This window comes from Gigantopelta aegis, chromosome 2 (assembly GCF_016097555.1).
Source record: "Gigantopelta aegis isolate Gae_Host chromosome 2, Gae_host_genome, whole genome shotgun sequence".
NCBI lineage: Eukaryota > Metazoa > Mollusca > Gastropoda > Neomphalida > Peltospiridae > Gigantopelta > Gigantopelta aegis.
Genome location: NC_054700.1, coordinates 11,328,135 through 11,347,348, shown reverse-complemented (window position 1 = coordinate 11,347,348; position 19,214 = coordinate 11,328,135). Strand labels below are relative to the sequence as shown.

Below are 19,214 nucleotides of genomic sequence, written 5' to 3'. Positions count from 1 at the left end.
GTCTGATGCCATATAACCTTAAATAAAATGTGTTGGGTGCGTCGTTAAATAAAACATTTCCTTCTTCCTTCTTCGACACTTTTTGTGTACTCTTTATTGGGAATACAGAGTACAGTAAAATAAATTTAAACTATAACTCTTAGTTAAGACTTTTATTATAAAGTTATTGTTTATCTCAGGCTGTAGAGTGGTATGAGAAGCTGCTGTCTGAAGAAGATGATGAAAGCAAGAGACTGGAAAACCTGCTACAGCTGTCGTCCCTGCTCGAGAAGCAGAAATCACTGAGGTCACAACAGGAAGTCCTTGTACGAATATAAGTCTTACGTTTTTTTTTTTTTTTTTATAGAAAATGTAATATATATTAAATAATATAAGATTTAATGATGTATAGTAAATTGTTATATATTAATAATATAATACATAATATAATGATGTACTGTAAGTTGTATTATATGAATAATATACAATAATGTACAGTAAATTGTAATATATAAATAATATATCTAATGATATATGTTGTAAATTGTAATATATAAATAATATAATATATACTGATGTACTGTAAATTGTAATATATAAATAATATACAATTTTTATTAGCATTTTTATGACACACAACACACACACACATTTATAGGTAATTAGCATTTCTGTGTTAATTTGCATCTTTTTAATGTCGTGGATTGGAAAATGAAAGTAGTTGTAAAGGTATTAGTATAACTATGGTTGGTTTATTTTACTTACGAAGCTACTCAAGACATACAGAGAAGCTCTATCACTGCCTGAATTCCCCGACGACGAGGTGAAGATCCAGAAATACCTTGACCTTGTGTCAAAGGTTAGTGGATATTCACAGGAGAGGGTGAAAATGAGTGTATATTTACACATAGCAAAGGGAAATGTACACACAGTTATTATATTTAAAACCAGACTTTTTATTTGGTTCCATGGGTGTCCAGTTCAGAGGAGTTTCACTGTATCTGAACCACTGACAAGAAATCGGGCTTAAGTATCGGTTCAAGTCGGTTTTGAATCTTGCATTTAAAACTTAAAGAAATTGGTGGTGTTTCTGACTGACAACTAATGGTTTATGCAGGCCTGTAGGAACCAGGGGGGGGGGGGGGGGGGGGTAAGGGCGGATGGTATTTTTTTTTATCACATTAATGTTTGCCATCATAATAAAAATCTGATGTAGAGTTTGTACCCGATCCGTCAGTGCCCCACAAACTCCCAAAGTCGTTCCTACGGGCCTGTTGTGTTATATGTTACTTGTACAATCAGAGATGAGAGTTTTTCCGGGTTTTTTTTGTTTGCTTTTTGAATTGTCTATCCAGTATTTTGAAATTTACCACTGTTGAACAAAATTCCATGTTTTCCATTCAAAACTTAGAATATGATTTCAGCTGATATTTTGTATACATTCTGAATAGGGTTTGCTGTTGTAGACCATCATGTAACCCTAACTCTAGGGCCAATCTCAGTACCCAACCACCAGTTTTGAAACATTCACTTTCATCTATGTCATCCCTGTAGACCATCATGTAACCCTAACTCTAGGGCGAATCTCAGTACACAACCACCAGTTTTGAAACATTCACTTTCATCTATGTCATCCCTGTAGACCATCATGTAACCCTAACTCTAGGGCGAATCTCAGTACACAACCACCAGTTTTGAAACATTCACTTTCATCTATGTCATCCCTGTAGACCATCATGTAACCCTAACTCTAGGGCCAATCTCAGTACACAACCACCAGTTTTGAAACATTCACTTTCATCTATGTCATCCCTGTAGACCATCATGTAACCCTAACTCTAGGGCCAATCTCAGTACCCAACCACCAGTTTTGAAACATTCACTTTCATCTATGTCATCCCTGTAGACCATCATGTAACCCTAACTCTAGGGCCAATCTCAGTACCCAACCACCAGTTTTGAAACATTCACTTTCATCTATGTCATCCCTGTAGACCATCATGTAACCCTAACTCTAGGGCCAATCTCAGTACCCAACCACCAGTTTTGAAAGAAAGAAAGAAGGAAAGAAATGTTTTTATTTAACGACACACTCAACACATTTTATTTACGGTTATATGGCGTCAGACATATGGTTAAGGACCACACAGATTATGAGAGGAAACCCACTGTCGCCACTTCATGGGCTACTCTTTCTTTTATTTGCGCTTCCCACAGGCAGGATAGCACAAACCATGGCCTTTGTTGAACCAGTTATGGATCACTGGTCGGTGCAAATGGTTTACACCTACCCAATGAGCCTTGTGGAGCACTCACTCAGGGTTTGGAGTCAGTATCTGGATTAAAAATCCCATGCCTCGACTGGGATCCGAACCCAGTACCTACCAGACTGTAGACCGATGGCCTAACCACGACGCCACTGAAGCTGGTCCACCAGTTTTGAAAGATTCACTTTCATCTATGTCATCCATAATCAGGGATTTATCTTGGCATTCTGTGAGTCTGAACAGACATGTAGGTCTGTTCCCAAAAGATAGCCGGACTCAATGCAGAGGTTTCACTTGCTGCTGGCTAGTAACCGACATATAGTCAGTAGCCAAATCTCGTCATCCACGCGCCACAGATTTTAATTTGTTTTACCTAATATGTAATTTTATGAAATAACTGTATGGCAATGCCCCCAGTAAACTTACTGTACACAATATTATACGACACATATTCAGGTGAAAAAAGGGCTAAAAATAAATGCATCTACATCTATAACAAATTCTGATCTAAGCTGGAGTTTCGTGAAGTAATATAGGAAGTAAATATGATTTGTTTTTCGAAATCCTGTTATACTAATTACTAAGATATTAATAACTGATGATTTCATAGGCATCTTCCACTTGTTTATGCTTACTAGGTAAATTATTTTGTACTCGCCAGTTGGCTACTACCTTTTAAAAAACAGTCGCTGTGAACAAAAGTTACTTGCAAATGCGAGTCTTTTACTCACGATGTAGAGCCCTGGAAATGGTACTGATTACCATAATCTTAATTGTAATATTTTATTATTTGACCCAACCTTAGTCGCCGAGAAAATAATGCTATATTCAAATCTGTCCAGAACTTCATTATAAATAGCAAACATTTTGAGATTGATTAATTAATAACAATTCACATTCTTTTTCTCTCTTTTAACTCTAATTCTAAGTAATGTATAATGGTTAAAAATAATAACCTGTTCATTCTCTTTACCGTTCCTTCCTTCTATTTCCCTTCTTTGTTAGTAAATGTGGACCACGTTATAATCATTATAATTTATTTTTATTGCTTGGGAGAGCTCTAGTGGTTGTGTTAAACAAAACAAATATTTTTTAACAGAACTGTGACAGCAACGACTTGCAAGGAGAGAGTAGCCGACTTCATCATCGTTTTCCGTCTCTGTCAGCTCCGTTACAGACATGGCTGCTGCTGCTGTTGGACAAAAACATAGGTAATGTTAGAACATGGTCACAAGAATTAATTTTTACATATAGAAATTTAAAACATATTATCAAGGATTGAGTTTTTGCATGTTGCAGTTTAAAACATAGCTAATATTACAATGTACTCATAATAATCCATTTGCACAAAAATAATCTTAAAAGAGAGAAATTTAAAACATATTGTATTCTCAAGGATTAATTTTTACATGTAGCACTTTAAAATTTAGGTAATATTATAATATATTCATTAGAATTCATTTCTCTTATAGTAGTTTAAATCACATATTTGATATGTTTACCAGAATTTGTTTTCCCATATAGCAATTTAAAGCATAGCTAATATTACAATGTACCATAAGAATACAATTGCACAAAAAGAGACTTCAACCATACGTAGCTTTAAAAACATTCACAGGAATTTATTTTTACATGTTACGATGATGTAGCAATTTAAAATATATACAACATTACAACATGTTAATAAGAATTTAGTTTTACATTTGCAAATTTAAACAGGTTACATTACAACATGCTCATAAGAATTAATTTTTAGATATAGCATTTGTCAGTCTTGTTTGAACCTTAATAGGTGAATTACAGGTTCTAATATATAGTTTCATTTGATTTTGTATTTGCCAGGTTCTGAGATGGATGACGACCACATTATTAAACTATGTGAGAAATTAAAAACAACTGAAAGTGGTAGTGACACAGCAGTTGGACATATCGCTATGGGTTACACCGCACTGCGAAGCAAGAAACTCATACAGGCCAGGGATCATCTGCAACAAGGTATTTCAGTTACCATTTAAATGACAATTTCTTCTTGTGTAAACAACACCACTAGAGCACATTGATTAATTAATCACTGGATATTGCATACTAAGCATTTGATAATTCTGACACTGTTTTCAGAGAAAACCTGCAATATTGTTCCATCAGCAGCGGGCTGGGTGGGTTGTGTGTCTTTTTATGTACTTTCTCACACACTGTTTAAACAGTGCTAGCTCAGGTTGATCAGAAACTTTCGCCAAATTATCTAAAAAAATACAAAACCAATATCTATGTTTCAGCAAAATATCACTTATTATAAAAAAAGATTCTGCCAAATTAAAATAAAATTCAGTAGTTGTTTTTAAAATTCGCACTTGGCGAATTTGGTGAGTGACAGAGCTAGCCCGAAGATAGAACAGTACATACCATGGCCTTTGATATACCAGTGTTGGAGCACTTGTTGGGATGCGAAAGAACCCACTGAGGAGGTTTAATAGTATGGCCTGGGCCAATCAGGTGACATGCGTGTATACAGGTATTTATAGCGAACATTTTGTTCAGTATCGCGTTGCTATTTGCTATTCACTAAGTTTCTGAGATCAGTACACAATTTTAAAACATTAAACTAGTTGCTAAACAATTTTCAGTGGACTGCAAATATTGCTCATTAAGATTTTGAAAACAAAATGTTCCGTGTAGGGGTGAGTCGAGTCATGCTTCCCTCCTGAGACCCCCACACACACACACACACCCCTCCCCCCCCACCTGCCAGTATATGTACCTGGGTGAACACTTCCCTCTGAGCTACTGCCTGTGAATTTTTTTAATGTTTTAATTATTATATTAAGTTCTAGTTATCACCCCTTGAATATATCACCCCTGAGCGATAGTTTCATTTGCGCGTCGCTCACGTTAGTATACTTTTGTGTAACCAGTTTTTTGTTCACACTTTGAATTTATAACATCATTTACATGTACATGGTCATGATGGGTTTACATAAGAAACGAAACGGGTTATCTGAATTTGTTTTTGTGTAACCCCATAAATGGCTGACGCAAATTTTCAATTCTCGGAGACCTGTATAGTTTATGTTATTGGCTGCAGTTGGCACTTTCACAGAAATATATTGCATAGCTAATTGTCTTGCCTCTTGTTTATGTAATGTTGATAATGATTTAACATTGTAGGCATTGATCAAGATCCGTCTGTTGTCTGTGGATACCACTTCCTGGCCATAACGTTGTTCACTCTTCATGCAGACTCGGCCTGTGTAAAGACGTGTCAAGATGGTATTAGTACAAACCTTCTGTTGTTGTAATTAAACCCAGTGCACAATTTTAGGTTGAAAAATCTAAGTGTCATAAGAACACACTATTTTCATCACTATATAGCAAACCGAACACCAGTCTAACAAGAGCTACAACATCCCAACAATATAACACTTTTATAACAAGAAAATGTTATTTTATAAACTCTGGATTTTTGTCTTTGATGTAAGCCATTTTTGTCACTATATTCAAGGTTTATTTTGTTCATTCACTATCATTTCTAAATCTGCAGGACTCTTTTTAAAAAAAAAACTAAAATATTAATTACCAATTACAATCAAACATATTATATACATTTAGAACACCATCGGACATCAATGCTGAAAAGTTAAAAATGAGTCTAACATGGGTTTTGCAAAATTTTAGAGTAGATCTTTAGTAATGTCACATGCATGCAATTTGTATGGTGTTGCCATGACGATAAAGTCACATGCATGCAATTTGTATGGTGTTGCCACGACGATAAAGTCTTAAGACTTTAATAAGGAATAGAGACTAGATTTAAAGTTTGTTTTGTTTAACACCACTACTAGATAACACTGATATTTTAATCACTGGCTGTTGGATGTCAAACATTTGCTAATTTTGACATAGTCTTCTTAGAGAGGAAACCTGCTACATTTTTTCATTAGGAGCAAGGGATCTTTTATATGCACCATCCCACAGACAGAATAGCACATACCATGGCCTTTGATATACCAATCGTGGTGCACTTGATGGAACGAGAACTAGCCCGATGGACCCACTGACAGGAATCGATCCCAAACCGACCATGCATCAAGCGAGGGCTTTATCACTGGGGTACATGCTACCGCTGAGTCTAGATTTGAAAAGTTTTATAAATACGAGCCATTGGCTCCTGGTTTTGCCAAAAAATTACACACTGTATACAATTTACTCCATTCTGATTGAATGACATCACCTAAAAATGAATGTTATTCAATCAGTATGAACATTGGATCATGATATGGATGAAAAAAAATGGAATACTACATGAGTGGCCAAAGATATCATTTATTGTTAAAAAACATAAATAATCAGTGAGAGTTTTTAAAAATGAAGTGCCAGACTATTTGTTTTATTGATTTTAGTATGTGCAAAATCTATATCTCTACTTGTATTTGGCTTAAAGGAAACATGACACGAGACCATATTATAGCTCATTTTAAAAGAAAAATGATATAAAAGTAATATACAAATAACTTTATAACAATAAAATACGTGTAGTCAACTTAAAATGAAGAAATTACGCTAATCAGTATCAAAGTACGATTTATGCATATTTCTTCGTGAGCGTTCGGAAAAAAAGGGAAGTGACGTCAGAGCCGCTGTACTCTTCCATTGTTGTTAACTGTTTATATATGGAGTAAGGGGCTTACGATCTTTTCAGTTCAACAGTGCCGTACTGCGCGGCCTTTGGGTGTAAAAATAAACAGTTTAAACGATCGGGATTGTCTTTTTATGGTTTTCACAAGGATGGTATCCTAAGAAAGACGCGTGTATTTTATCGCAAAAGAAAAGATTGGACACCAACACTGCATAGTACTTTGGTGTCGGCCCATTTACAGCCCGGAGCCCGAACGTTACCCGGAGACAAAAACAGTACTCGGTTGCGAATGCCGAGGTGTACATTGTACATATTTGGCACAAAGATACACCTCAGCATGATGTATTTATATATGTTAAAACAAAAATGTAGAATTTTTTTTTTTTTTTTTTTTTTTCAAAAAAAAGAAGATTTTTCATGTTAGGGCTGTAGGCCTACATAACAAAATCTGTATTCACCGTCTGAAGGAAACGTCAACAAGTAATTAAATATGGCATATACAAACATGGGATTTGGCATGAGGATACATCTCAGTACGATGTATTTAAATATGTTTTTAAAAAACGTGTAGAAAACAATAATAATTTTAAATAATGTTTTTAATCTTCGTCACAAAAACGTTCCTCATCGCCTGAAGCCCCAAAGCAACACGAAGTTCAATACAAAATAAACCATTACTGTCGGTGTCGAAATAACTATTATGTTTCATCCACGGGCTGACTTGAGAATCGGAGTGTTGTTTTAGTTAATTGGTCCTTTCTTTCCGTGGCCTGCACATGTGATTCCTGATTGGCAGGTGTATATTGCAGGGTTATCGACCAGGTAAGTGATTACCACGGTCTAGACATACGTACAAAATACGTGCCAGTTTTTTTAAGATCACAGGGTATTGTGGCGTAACCTGTCGCGACTATAGTACAATGTTAATGAACATTATCAGCCGCCCTGCTTCATTACTGTAAATAATGCTGTAAAACCCTTGATTAAGTAGACTTTCCCATCTAAAATTACAAAACTGACCAATTACGTAGTACCAAAGAAAAGAAAATTATCACTTGGGTATCGTGAGTGGTCGTTTTTACTCTAACGCACCCTACCAATAGGCCTAATAATATGCTACTTTTTTTATGAGAGAAAAATACTATAACCCCATTTCGTTCTATTGATGCAAATAGAAATATATTTAGTTTAAAAGTTGATTATACTCTCAAGTGATTTATGTTGTTTTACAAGCCAGGTTAATGAAAGTGAAGCGCCTTGTCGTAAATTAGAGCATTTGTTTACACTGTGCATACAGATTTCATTATGTACAGCCCGAACATAAAAAATGCGATATTTTCAACAACAAAAAAAACAATTTTTTTTTGTCCTACATTTATATTTTTTACATATTTAAATACATCATATCGAGGTGTATCTTTATGCTAAATATGAACAGTATACACCTCGGCATTAGCATCCGAGTTTTGGTTTTGTCTCCGGGTTACTTTCGGGCTCCGGGCTGTAAATTGGTCGACCGGTCTGGTCTGGCACCATCAGTTTCTCCACCCTCTGACTCGCTATCCGTTTTTTCTTCAGTATCACTGTTGTTAAGTAAATGTGTGTGTCTTTCTTCATTTACTAACAGCTCATATTGATACGGCAAAATGTTTTGCGAATGAACACTCATTGTTTTGGTAAGCTGTGCAAGTCTTAGATTCTTTATGAGTGGTACGGACTAATGCTTTTAAGTGTGAGGCTTCAGATCAAGCGACGCGTCTCTGACGTCACGGACCTCGTGACTGCCCTGCTCATTAAAGATCGGCAATTTCCGCTAAGAGCTCGTATCTGGGGTTCTTTTATGGAGATATTTTAAGTAATTAATTTTTTATAAAAAATTTTTTTAGGTGATTCAATTTATAATTAATTGTACATGGTTGGTGCCAAATATGGTTTACGTGACATGTTTCCTTTAAAGTGAGAGTACAATTACTAAATTTTCTGAATTGTAAAACATCACAGAAAAGTAAAATTCCATATAGTATTAATTTTCTTTTCGTTTTATTTTATACAGGGGTGTGAGAGCTACGTGTAAATGCACTTTTCCATTTCATCTAAAAATCCCCCAAAAACATGATGTTCAATACTTTTGACCACACAAGGTTCATTTGCATGTTTTCACAGTTTCAAGTTTATGATATGTGCCTTATATTATAAGTTCTAACCAGTTTAGATTTGTTAGCATTGAATGCAATTTTTGGCAGTTACAGGGGTTACAAACAACAGTTTTCCATCAGGGGCCCTTAAGCGGCCCCTGGACCCCGGCCGCACTAAGCTTTTTGTTCCAGCCCCTCTCACATCCCTGTTTATGAATGTAGTATAATTATGTGAAAAAGAATTCGCTGCTTGTACATGAATTTTGTTCTAGGTTTGAAGATGCTGGAAAACAAACAGAGAAAGTTAACAGTTTCCAGTGCCATCGTACAGACATCCTTGCCCTTGATTCAAGCCAAATGTTTCCATCGTATTGGATCTCCAACTTGTCTTGATCAAGCAGAAGAAATTCTACTCAAGGTATTATTAAAATACAGAAAGTGCTGATGTTTAGAAAGTATGTTTAACAGAATCCTAATTTAAATTAATAAAAAGTCTGATTTGTCTTTTATCATATTGGGGTTCAGTAGTTAACTTCTTAAAGTTACTGACCCTACTCTCTAAGATAGACCTCTTTTTGTTTTCATATATAACCTGACCTTTATCTATGGCGTTTGCCTCCTTAAAAAATCAAAATGGCAAATTGCACAACACAGCAAGTTGATTTTTGTAAGTGAGAAATAACAAAACACAAGAAATAAAAAATTAACAAAATTAAAACAGCCAATGGAAGATAAAATGTGAATAAAAAAACAACCAAACCAAACGCCAAACACAATATGGCTTGCATATGCAAGTAAATAATTACCTTGTTAAAGGGAATCAGGGGCTCATTTCACTAATCATCATAAGTTTACGTCTGCTACTAGCAGTTATACCGGTCAAGCGTTTACACGTGTTTGGCGTCTATTTCACGTAGAGAATTACATTATTACGGAAGCTGGAGTATTTTAGGGACAAAAGAAAATGAAATATATCTTCTTCAAACTATATTTGTTGAACTATAATAGTAATAAGAATTGTGGTTTAGTCGTAGATTTACGTTTACGTGCAAAACTAGGCTTACAATGTTTTGTGAAATTGGACCCTGATTTTTAAGAAATGGAGCTGTTACTAGCAGTAACTTACGTCTGCTTCAGTTTTATTTATTTTGATTTAGTGAAATTAAATTATCATATGATTATTATTTTTTATTTTTTTATTAACTTGATTTTTCCAGATAAAGGATGAGAAAGAGGATGCGTCTCATTTCTGTCTGGCTTTAGTGTACATAGCTAAAACAGAAAGGGAAAAGGCAGAGGTTTGTACATCAGTGGCTTAGATATTACGTGTTACAACAAACTAAAAATAAAAATAGGCCTACATGTTCATTGAATTTTTTTTGATTTGCCACAATACTGGGTAAGGTTATTCAACACCCTCTAAAAACGTATACTAGGCAATATGCATAATAATGATGATAATAATAATAATAATAATGGCATAATCAGGGGTGGGAATTCTCCTCGGATCAGCTGTTTTCCTCTCATGGAACATTGCGTTTACTCACATTTTAATCGTCCTTTCCTCCAAAATGTGTCTGATGGCACAGATTTTAACCTAGGATTTCAAGAATTTCTGGGACCTCTCTAGATTTCCTCTTTTTTACAGTTCACCAGTTCCCATCCCTGTTTAATGATTTACAATTTGACTGCCATATTAATCAATTTGAAGTATATGTATGTACATATTTAGACACAATTTTATTGATTCACTGTATAATACACACAACCTTTTGCATGCGAGTACATTTGGCAGACACAGAAATCAGTGAATAACCTTTCCTAGCACTTGCCAGTACTTGAATTTCAGTCTTAATCTGGCTGAATCTGTTTTACCCATTTCTACTTGTAAATAGCTTAGAAAAGTGAAAATTGGGTGATAATAGGCCCCTTGGTCTTCCGTTTTTTCTGAAAAAAATGCATGCATTCTGAAGTTTGGTTGTCTTTTTTTGGGTCTCACTACACAGTTCACTTCTAGGTGAGAGTTCATTCATCTCGATACTCTGTAGTTCCTAATTGTGGCACATTCACATCTTCAGTTCTAGTAATTGTGGATGAATTAATGCAATTCTCTTTTTCAGTGATAAGCTCTCTGGCTGAATTTTGCCCTGTCATCTTGTAATATTATGCATTGACATTTTGGGACATGAGTGTACAATGGTACAGGTAACCTGTGTGAAACGGTTCCTGCACCATCTGTTCGGACAGATACTACAGCCAGATGCAGTCATATAGCAAAACAACTGAGACGGAAATTTTGGAGTGAAAATAAATTCTTAATATATAATGTATGTTCACAGTGGTATATGTTAATGCTAATGAGAACCAGTTCTATTGGCAATCTTCATTTGAAGTTGGGCAATTTAACATGGGTTTCAATCAGATGACATCTGTGTAGTGAGACTTTTGGTGTGTTTCCATTACATACTGCAATATATGAATAGGATTTCTCTTTCTCTGGTACAGACATACAATTTTGACATTGAATTTGACATATTTAAGATAAATTACATTTAAATTTTTCAGAATTGCATTGCGTCTTCTTCATTGGATGAAGGAAAGAAACTAATCATCCAGGGTTGGATACATTTTATGTCCGATCAGTTTGAAAAAGCTTTAAAAAGGTAACTTTAATTTACGCCTCTGAGAATAAAACATTTGGCATAAACTATTTACACAAAAACATTTTAAGATAACCCATTAAATTTTTTCCATAAACTGCCATGACTGGACATGTAAATTATGTCCTATATTTAAAGCACGAACAAGGAAGGAAATGGGTTTATTTAACGACGCACTTAACTCTCTTTTTTTTTCTTTTTTTATGGTTATATGGCATCGGACATATGGTTAAGGACCACACAGATATTGAGGGAGAAAACCCACTGTCGCCACTTCATAGGCTACTCTTTTCGATTAGCAGCAAGGGATCTTTTAGATGCACCATCCCATAGACAGGGTAGCACATACCACGGTCTTTGATGTACCAATTGTAGTGCACTGGCTGGAGCAAGAAATAGCCCAATGGGCCCACCGACGGGGATCGATCCCAAACCGACTGCACATCAAGTGAGCGCTTTACCACTGGGCTACGTCCCGCCCAAAACGCGAACAAAAAAAATGGGTTATAAAAATCAAGAAAAACTTGGTTCACATAAACTTTACATTTACGTTAACACCACCACAACTGGTATATTAAAGGTTGTGGTATGTGCTGTCCTGTCTGTGGGATCGTGCTATTAACTAAAAACTAGCGGGTTTTCTCTCTAAGACTATATGTCAAAATGAATAAATGTTTGACATCCAATAGCCAAGGATTAATAAATCAATGTGCTCTAGTGGTATCGTTAAACAAAACGAGCTTTTCTAGGGTAACACATAGCATTATTAAATTAACTTAACTGGCATTATACGTCCTTGTCTTAAAAAATCTTAAAACACAATATTTGTCTTAACTTGTCTTAGCAGTACATATTTTCAATATGTTATGTGACCAGTGACCAGAAAGATTTCAATCTATAATCATTGTGTTGCCTGTAGATTGTTATTTTCATGGTAAACCTAAAACCGTGGACCCCTGTGTTCATTGTTTCAGTTTTGAAGAAGCTGTGCTCCTGGAACCAAGTAACAGCGACGCGTATTACATGCTGGGCCGAACGCTGTGGGAACTCAGAACAAACAAGGAGGTGGAGAAGTCGAGAGAAAGATGCTTCACGGCATTTCTTAAGGTTACTTTGTCGTAATAGAGATGAATCGATTAGGATTTGTTTGTGTTATACTTATAACTTGATAAATGGTATTTACCACCGGTATTATGTTTATAACATTATCTTTCCTTCTAGAGGCAAGTAGGACAAAAATAAAGCACTTAAATAAAAAATATATAAATGCAGAAATAAAAAATAAAAATATAGAACATCTCATTGTTTATTTGTTAAACATTTTAAGCGGCATAATGAGTTTATGAGTTATTTTAATACTTATTTTCCCCAAGATATAAATTCATTATAAAATATGAATCATTATATTTTATTTTAATTTTTTTATATAAATACAGTGTGTGCCATAGGGCTCATATCTGAATCTGAGCTGTATTCCAGAGTTTATCAGATGGATAATTCCCTTTCATAATACTAGTGGTCGAAAACTTAATCTCGTTTGATTGTTTAGCTTGTGCTTATCTGTTATTTTTCAGGCAGCCAACCTTGATCCCTATAACAGTCAAGTTTTCTTGTATCTGGGTCATTTCAACGCAGAAATTCAGAATGATAAAGTGTAAGTACTGTTTGGCTGTTATCCATCTTCATTCTTTGATTACCTAGGATCATTTTGAATTTTTATGTGTCCTGTATAGAAAAACAAGTTATTAAAATCATACTGACTGGGTAAATTAAATGATAATTTTTCTAGGCATGAAGTCAGCTTTATGACATCAAATCTCGTATAAAAAGAGCCATAGATTTTTTAAAGTTATCATGCAGTTTATCAAGTATCGAAATAAGGATAGTGTACTTTAATGATGTTCCATTGATTGATTATAATTAATATAAAATTCTAAAAAATAACATTGTAACTTCAAACCAATGTAGTTATTTAAATAAGGGGTGGGACATAGCCCAGTGGTAAAGCTTTCGCTTGATGCGCGGTCGGTCTAGGATTGATCCCTTTCAGTGGACTCATTGGGCTATTTCTCGTTCCATCCACTGCTCCACAACTGGTGTAACAAAAGCCATGTTATGTACTATCCTGTCTTTGGGATGGTGCATATAAAAAATCTCTTGTTGCTAATCGAAAAGAGTAACCCATGAAGTGGCGATAGCAGGTTTCCTATCTCTGTATCTGTGTGGTCCTTAACCATATGTTCGATGCCATATAACCGTAAATAAAATGTGTTGAGTGCGTCGTTAAATAAAACATTTCCTTCAGAAGCTTTATAAGCAGGGGGCCATATAAAAGATCCATTGCTACTAATGGAAAAATGTAGCAGGTTTTCTCTCTAAGACTATAAGTCAAAATAACCTAAATGTTTGACATCCAATAGTCAATGATTAATAAAATTTATCAATTAATCAATGCTCTAGTGGTGTCATTAAACAAAACAAACTAACTTTTTAACGACCCTGTCTTGGTTTGAACAGGAAAGCTAAGAAATGTTACCAGAAGGCGTTTGATCTCGACAACACGAACGAGGAAGCTGGGGCTGCCGTCTGCGACATGATGGTTACTATTGGTGACGAGGTGATTTATGTTTCTAGTACCCCAGCGTGTTGTCAGTATTGTGTAACAAATGATTCATTATTAATACCACAAGTAATAAAATGGTTTATTATACTCCAGAAAATTATCTTGATGGTATTTTGTTTACAAGGCTGAGTTGTTCTACATCCAGTAGAAGCAAAATGTAATTTCTTTTCACATTACCTGTCCTTAAACAAGTGCACTCCCCCCTACGGTTAGTAGTCTGGTCCAAACATCCCAACAGCCAATGGGATGTCCTAAATTCTTCTACTGCATACTCCCTCTAAGGTTTCTCCAAACTATAGCCCATCCCATCATCCTACAAAAATTTGTTTTATAAATAATTTCATTTTATCTTTTTGTAAATAATTTCAGTTTGGTTTGACATAAGAAGAAAAGTAAATTACAAAACATACTATATTTTGTGTTCAATTTAGAAATCGGTCAGCTCAAAATTAAATAACTTTTAGTAAATGTTTTAATTTTATTTTTAAAAAGTCATCCCCATGTAAAAAAACTATAAACATATTTGTCCTTACCTACATGTATTGTCCATATTGAGGTCTCATTAATTAATATTTTTCAGCTGTAGCAAACTTATAAATACATACATGTAGTCATAATACTATTAGGTTCCTTTGAATTTTTTTTAATTTCATTGCTATAATGTTAATATTTTATAATAAAACTGACAAAAGAATCATTATATCAACATATGAATATTTTGCTCTATTGCAGGAAGCAGCAAGAAATCTGCTTCTGTCGGTGACAAACAGCTCTAGTGCTGGATGGTATGTTATCATGAGGAAAGAAACCATTTTATCCTGCAACCACTGTTTCTGTTGACAGATTATGATGACTGATTAAAGCAAAGTCATAAATGTATACTAGCAGATTACGACTTTTGACGTCGCTCATATGATGTCACACGCATAGCTACATTACAAAATTGCTCATTTGACCTCTAGGTCATCGTACTCATTTGACCTCTAGGTCATCGAACAATGTGGCTGAAATAAAAGAAATAATAGCTTTTCCCCTCAATGTTTATGGTCTGCACGATAAAGATAATATCTAGTTAATGACGTCGGATATCGGCTTTATCCTGTTCATGCCGAATGAGAAATTCTGCGAGGCTCTGTCGAGTGGAATTACCCATTCTTACCTTCACAGGATAAAGCAGATATCTGACATCATTAACTAGTTATTCTCCATTTAATACAATATTATTTGTTTAGACAAAGTGCTTAAAGTCACCTCTTATATAAGTGAAGATGTAATACTGTAAATCAGGAAATGGTAAAAAAAAACACCTGTTTCTGTGATCGTTTTGTCAATGTTTAACTGAAACTACAATTCTACTTGTTCCGACTTTTGTATGAACTGCTACTCATATGTGATGTCTGTGGGAAAGTACTTATAAAGGATCCCTTGCTGCTGATGGAAAAGAAACGTAGCTGGTTTCCTTTGAAGTCTATGTTTCAGAATGACCACACGTTTGGCATCCAAGAGCTGATGATTAAGTAATTAATGTGCACTAGTGGTGTACTTTAACTTTTGTTTTAAAATGTGATTCACTCTTCATGATATGGGTGGGACGTAGCCCAGTGGTAAATCATTTTCTTGATGCGTGGTCGGTCTAGAATCGATCCCCATCGGTGGGCCCATTGGGCTATTTCTCATTCCAGCCAGTGCACCACGACTGGTATATCAAAGGCCATGGTATGTGCTATCCTGTCTGTGGGATGGTGCATATAAAAGATCCCTTGCTGCTAATCAGAAAGAGTAGACCATTGCGTGGTAACAGCAGTGTGTTCCCTCTCCCATTACCTGTTTGGTTCTTAACCATACATTCAATCCCATATAACCGTCAGTAAAATGTGTTGAGTGTGTCAGTAATTACAATATTTCTTTCTTCCTTCCTTCCAGTGGTAAGTGGGCGTGGCTGCGTCTGGGTCTGTACCAGGTGAAACACGAAGATCCGTCTCTAGCCATTCGATCCTTCCAGTCGGCTCTACGAGCAGATCCGACAGATCAGTGAGTGACGGATATTACTCTTTCAAGATATAGTTAAGCTGGATATCAGGAATTAATAGTAATTTAGTGAATTTGTTGCCAAATTCAAGTTGGTGTGATGTAGCTCAGTGGTAAAGCTAGCATGTTTAGCCATTTCGAGATGGGAGTGTACAAACTGACAATCATGTACTAAGTTTGTGTTTTGACAATATAAATGGAATTAATATATTGAAGTACATGTATGTTTGTGTTTTAGTTGTATGTGGGTGTGTGATAAACATGTCAGTATAAATGGTATGAATATATTTAAGTACAGGTATGTTTGTGTTTTAGTCGTATGTGGGTGTGTGATAAACATGACAGTATAAATGGTATGAATATATTTAACTACAGGTATGTTTGTGTTTTAGTCGTATGTGGGTGTGTGATAAACATGACAGTATAAATGGTATGAATATATTGAAGTACATGTATGTTTGTGTTTTAGTCGTATGTGGGTGTGTGATAAACATGACAGTATAAATGGTATGAATATATTTAAGTACAGATATGTTTGTGTTTTAGTCGTATGTGAGTGTGTGATAAACATGACAGTATAAATTGTATGAATATATTTAAGTACAGGTATGTTTGTGTTTCAATTATAGCAATATAAATGGCATTAATGCACTGATGTGTACATGTACATGTAGGTACGTAAAGTGTGTGAATGCATTAAAAGTACAGGACCTGGTATGTTTGTGTTTCAGTCATGTGTGGGAGTGTCTTGCTGAAGGTTACCTGCACCGAGGAAGTTACACTGCTGCACTTAAAGCATTCACCAAGGCAGCAGAGGTTGGTAGCCAGTGTTTGAATGCATTAAAAGATGCAGGACCTGGTTTTTGTGCGTTATGTGATGCAGCCATGTTGTTTTTTGTGTCTGTGATGCTAGAAGGTTACCTGCACCGAGGAAGTTACACTGCTGCACTTAAAGCATTCACCAAGGCAGCAGAGGTTGGTAGCCATCTTGTTTTTGTGCGTTATGTGATGCTAGCCATCTTGTTTTTGTGCGTTATGTGATGCTAGCCATCTTGTTTTTTTGCGTTATGTGATGCTAGCCATCTTGTTTTTTTGCGTTATGTGATGCTAGCCATCTTGTTTTTGTGCGTTATGTGATGCTAGCCATCTTGTTTTTGTGCGTTATGTGATGCTAGCCATCTTGTTTTTGTGTGTTTATGTGATGCTAGCCATCTTGTTTTTTTGCGTTATGTGATGCTAGCCATCTTGTTTTTGTGCGTTATGTGATGCTAGCCATCTTGTTTTTGTGTGTTATGTGATGCTAGCCATCTTGTTTTTTTGCGTTATGTGATGCTAGCCATCTTGTTTTTGTGTGTTATGTGATGCTAGCCATCTTGTTTTTGTGTGTTATGTGATGCTAGCCATGTTATGTTTTGTTGTACATTGACAACCAACTTGTGTTTGTGTTGTATGTTGGAGTTAATGACCAAAGCCGACAAGGGATTTAGTGATAAATAATGCAATCATCAGAAAATATAAAACAAACACTACGGCTTGGCTTCTTTATTCCCCAGCAAGCAGCTAAGTATAGCATACACTTTCTTGTTTAAACAAGAAGCAATTAGTGAACAAGAATGTACAAGTCATTTTAAATTAGTTTTTTTCTTCATGCCATCAGACTTAAGAATTTGTTGTAGGTATCATCAGGCCTTTACGTTAACTGTTTCACCTAGGAGCCAGATGGCACCTACATGTATTTTCATATAGATAGTATGAAATGGTTTTGTCGCCAAATGAAAAAAATTGTCGCATATGCGACCAAATCAGTTGCACTGTTGAGGGCTGATCATTTGTTATTGGTTATTTCTCATTCCAGCCAGTGTTCCACAATTGGTATAACTGATAAAACATTTCTGCATGCCTTTCTGATATTGAACAGTTGTTTTTGATACTAGAGAAGATCAATGAATCATCTATGAAATCTTTTTTCAGTTTTCAGGACTATATTTTTAAAACATTTTGAACATAGTAATCCCATGTATGATTTATCTTATTGATGTCACTAATGGTGAAATATTATATTTTTTTATTTATCATGCATCTAGGTAATGATTTCATAATATTTTTAATTTGTCATGTTTCTTTATTCATATTGCAGCTTGATCCACAATCCATGTACAGTTTATATCAGTAAGTACTAGACAAAACACGTTGGTTTTCATATTTAAGAATATTGATGTTAATTTAATGGAAGTAGTAGTTAGTATTTATAATAGTAATAACAGGTTTCTTACATAATGCACTGAACCTGATGTCCATTTAGCCCCCACCCCTCAAAGGCACTCTCTTAAGAATGAAATTACTAAAAATCATTTAAACTGAGGTGTAAAAACTAAATTCCTGAACATTCCATCCATTTGTTCACTGTCTTTATTTCTCTTTATGGAGGTCAATGGTATGTTGACAAAATGTTGAGAACATTCTGTGATTTAGGCTGTAATAAATAAAGCCTAGGTTTTAAACATACATATATGTGATGCTTGCTATGCAGTATTTTCAATGTCCTGAAAACATATTTAAAAAAAAAGAAGTTCCATCTTGGCCCCGATTTTGAAAAACATTGAACAAAAATCTAACATTTATTTGACTATGGCCTAAGACAGGCTTTACTTATATTATATTTGGTGGTGTAAAAGTTAACGCATGTTGGTAGTCTGGAAACTGAAACAAACCTCATTGATGATTTGTAATTTTTTTCTGTCAGGATAGCCAGCATCAAACAAACCTTGGGAGAACTGCCAGAAGCTGTTGAAGACTATAAACAAATACTGACATCTTCTCCAAATTATGTCCCAGCGTTGAAGGGTATGTTGACATTTATAAGAATTAAATTCCTTTATATTCATTACA

At 35.1% G+C, this 19,214-nt stretch overlaps 1 protein-coding gene across 1 annotated transcript in view; it reads left to right on the top strand.

The window, feature by feature from the left end:
- The window catches only part of LOC121381143 (tetratricopeptide repeat protein 37-like), a 63,548-nt gene that overhangs the window by 5,888 nt on the left and 38,446 nt on the right, over nucleotides 1-19,214 (top strand). Inside the window, exons 5-20 of the mRNA XM_041510301.1 lie at nucleotides 180-305; nucleotides 749-838; nucleotides 3,346-3,457; nucleotides 4,089-4,241; nucleotides 5,412-5,513; nucleotides 9,287-9,432; nucleotides 10,232-10,312; nucleotides 11,580-11,677; nucleotides 12,649-12,781; nucleotides 13,249-13,328; nucleotides 14,192-14,291; nucleotides 15,030-15,082; nucleotides 16,221-16,328; nucleotides 17,057-17,141; nucleotides 18,463-18,494; nucleotides 19,069-19,169. Of these exons, the coding sequence (XP_041366235.1) occupies nucleotides 180-305; nucleotides 749-838; nucleotides 3,346-3,457; nucleotides 4,089-4,241; nucleotides 5,412-5,513; nucleotides 9,287-9,432; nucleotides 10,232-10,312; nucleotides 11,580-11,677; nucleotides 12,649-12,781; nucleotides 13,249-13,328; nucleotides 14,192-14,291; nucleotides 15,030-15,082; nucleotides 16,221-16,328; nucleotides 17,057-17,141; nucleotides 18,463-18,494; nucleotides 19,069-19,169 (1,600 nt within the window). The remainder of the gene's footprint in view (nucleotides 1-179; nucleotides 306-748; nucleotides 839-3,345; nucleotides 3,458-4,088; nucleotides 4,242-5,411; nucleotides 5,514-9,286; nucleotides 9,433-10,231; nucleotides 10,313-11,579; nucleotides 11,678-12,648; nucleotides 12,782-13,248; nucleotides 13,329-14,191; nucleotides 14,292-15,029; nucleotides 15,083-16,220; nucleotides 16,329-17,056; nucleotides 17,142-18,462; nucleotides 18,495-19,068; nucleotides 19,170-19,214) is intronic.